Genomic DNA, 1515 nt, shown 5'->3' with positions numbered 1-1515 from the left:
AGATTTCATTAAGCTTTATTACACTGTCAAATGATTTAATAGACTCATAATTTTTTTTTAAATCAACTAAAATGGAAGACATAGCAGCAGTTATGAATATGTCATTAAGTGTCATTACAGTGTCATTAATATTATCTTTTACTTCAAGTAAAATGAAACAAGTAGCAACAGTTAAGATGTCATTAAGTGTCATTACAGTGTCATTAATATTAACTCTTACCTCAAGTAAAGTGAAACTAGTAGCAACAATTATAAAGATGTAATTTAGTGTTATTTAGTGTGTCTCATTCCCTATCAAACTGTCATGAGTTGTGGCAAGTGGTGGTGAGAACGAACGCTGACGACCCAGGTTGTGATGAAGAAGATGAATTTAATGATGAATGTAGCTCAAAACAGTCCAGATCAGGCAGCACGGCATAGACAATAGAACACAGCTAAATACCGGTAGCAACTGACAAAAGACGGAGCAAGGTACCCTCAGGACTTTCCAGTTCAACTGAGAACTACTGACTAAGACGACAACTGACAAGGATCTGACAAAGGACAGAGACAACAGGTGGGCTTAAATACACAGGGAGGGTAATCAAGGAATGAGACACACCTGGGAAGCAATCAACAGGGAAAACGCAGAAACAGAGACTCAGGACAGAAGCTGAACACAGAAAAACCTTAAAATAAATACACAGAAAGACGGATCATGACACAAACAAACTTCTGGGCTGAATAAAATCATTTGAAATGTAAATCTATCAACAGGTATGAATGATTTTGGGCTGAACTTCACCTCAAAACAGAGGTTAGGAGAAGAGAAGGGTAACCTGGAAGCTGAGGCTCAGAGCAGGACAGTAGAGTGCATGTAAACATATGTCAACAGAATAATGCTGTGCTGCGTGGAGGACAGGATGTTTCTGGATGACGTCACTGCGGGTCAAGGGGAGGAGACAGACTGACCTGCTCTGAGAGACGCCGTGTTCTCAGGAAGAACCCCAGAAGACACCCGATGACCACGGCCAACACGGACAGGATGAGGAGACCGTTCTGTTTGAGGACATTCTTGACCCTCACCCACACTGCGTCTAAAGCCACGGCCATCGTGAGCTGCGTGCCCCCTGTCCTCTCAGTAATCCATAAATGTGGCTCTTCCAAAACTTTGAACTCCAGGTAAGACGGTGAAAGTAAAACAAACAAAGGGAAACTCCAGGGGGCAAACGCAAGATATCCAACCCTCTGTGATGTTCTAAAGCACCTTTGGGATCAGCATCCCTGTCGTCCTCACGCTCCGTCCGTCTGCACTAAGCTCAGAGGATCCTCTCACTTTCCAGGCATCACTGCCCACTCTGCTCCACCCATCGGCAGCCCTGCGTGCGCTCACCCACCGCCTGGGGGAGGGAGGAACTGCTAAACCCTGTCCCAATGGGTTAACATCCACAATCCTGTTAGAGTGCCGCTGTATTAGACAGGTCCGAAGCTGGATTAAAGATCTGTGAGCGATTTGACAGAGGTTATCAGAGCAAC

At 44.6% G+C, this 1515-nt stretch overlaps 1 protein-coding gene across 1 annotated transcript in view; it reads right to left on the bottom strand.

Annotated features, from left to right (window-relative positions):
- The window catches only part of LOC106937007 (excitatory amino acid transporter 5-like), a 39251-nt gene extending 37940 nt beyond the window's left edge, over nt 1–1311 (bottom strand). Inside the window, exon 1 of the mRNA XM_015018295.1 lies at nt 952–1311. Coding sequence (XP_014873781.1) covers nt 952–1092 — 141 coding nt within the window. The 5' untranslated portion in view covers nt 1093–1311. The remainder of the gene's footprint in view (nt 1–951) is intronic.
- Between the last annotated feature and the right edge of the window lie 204 nt (nt 1312–1515).

The sequence above is a fragment of the Poecilia latipinna genome, unplaced genomic scaffold (genome assembly GCF_001443285.1).
Source record: "Poecilia latipinna isolate Pla-1442-1.1 unplaced genomic scaffold, P_latipinna-1.0 Scaffold2262, whole genome shotgun sequence".
In the NCBI taxonomy this organism is placed as follows: domain Eukaryota; kingdom Metazoa; phylum Chordata; class Actinopteri; order Cyprinodontiformes; family Poeciliidae; genus Poecilia; species Poecilia latipinna.
Note: the sequence above shows the minus strand (reverse complement) of the source record. Positions and strands in the feature narration are given on the sequence as shown.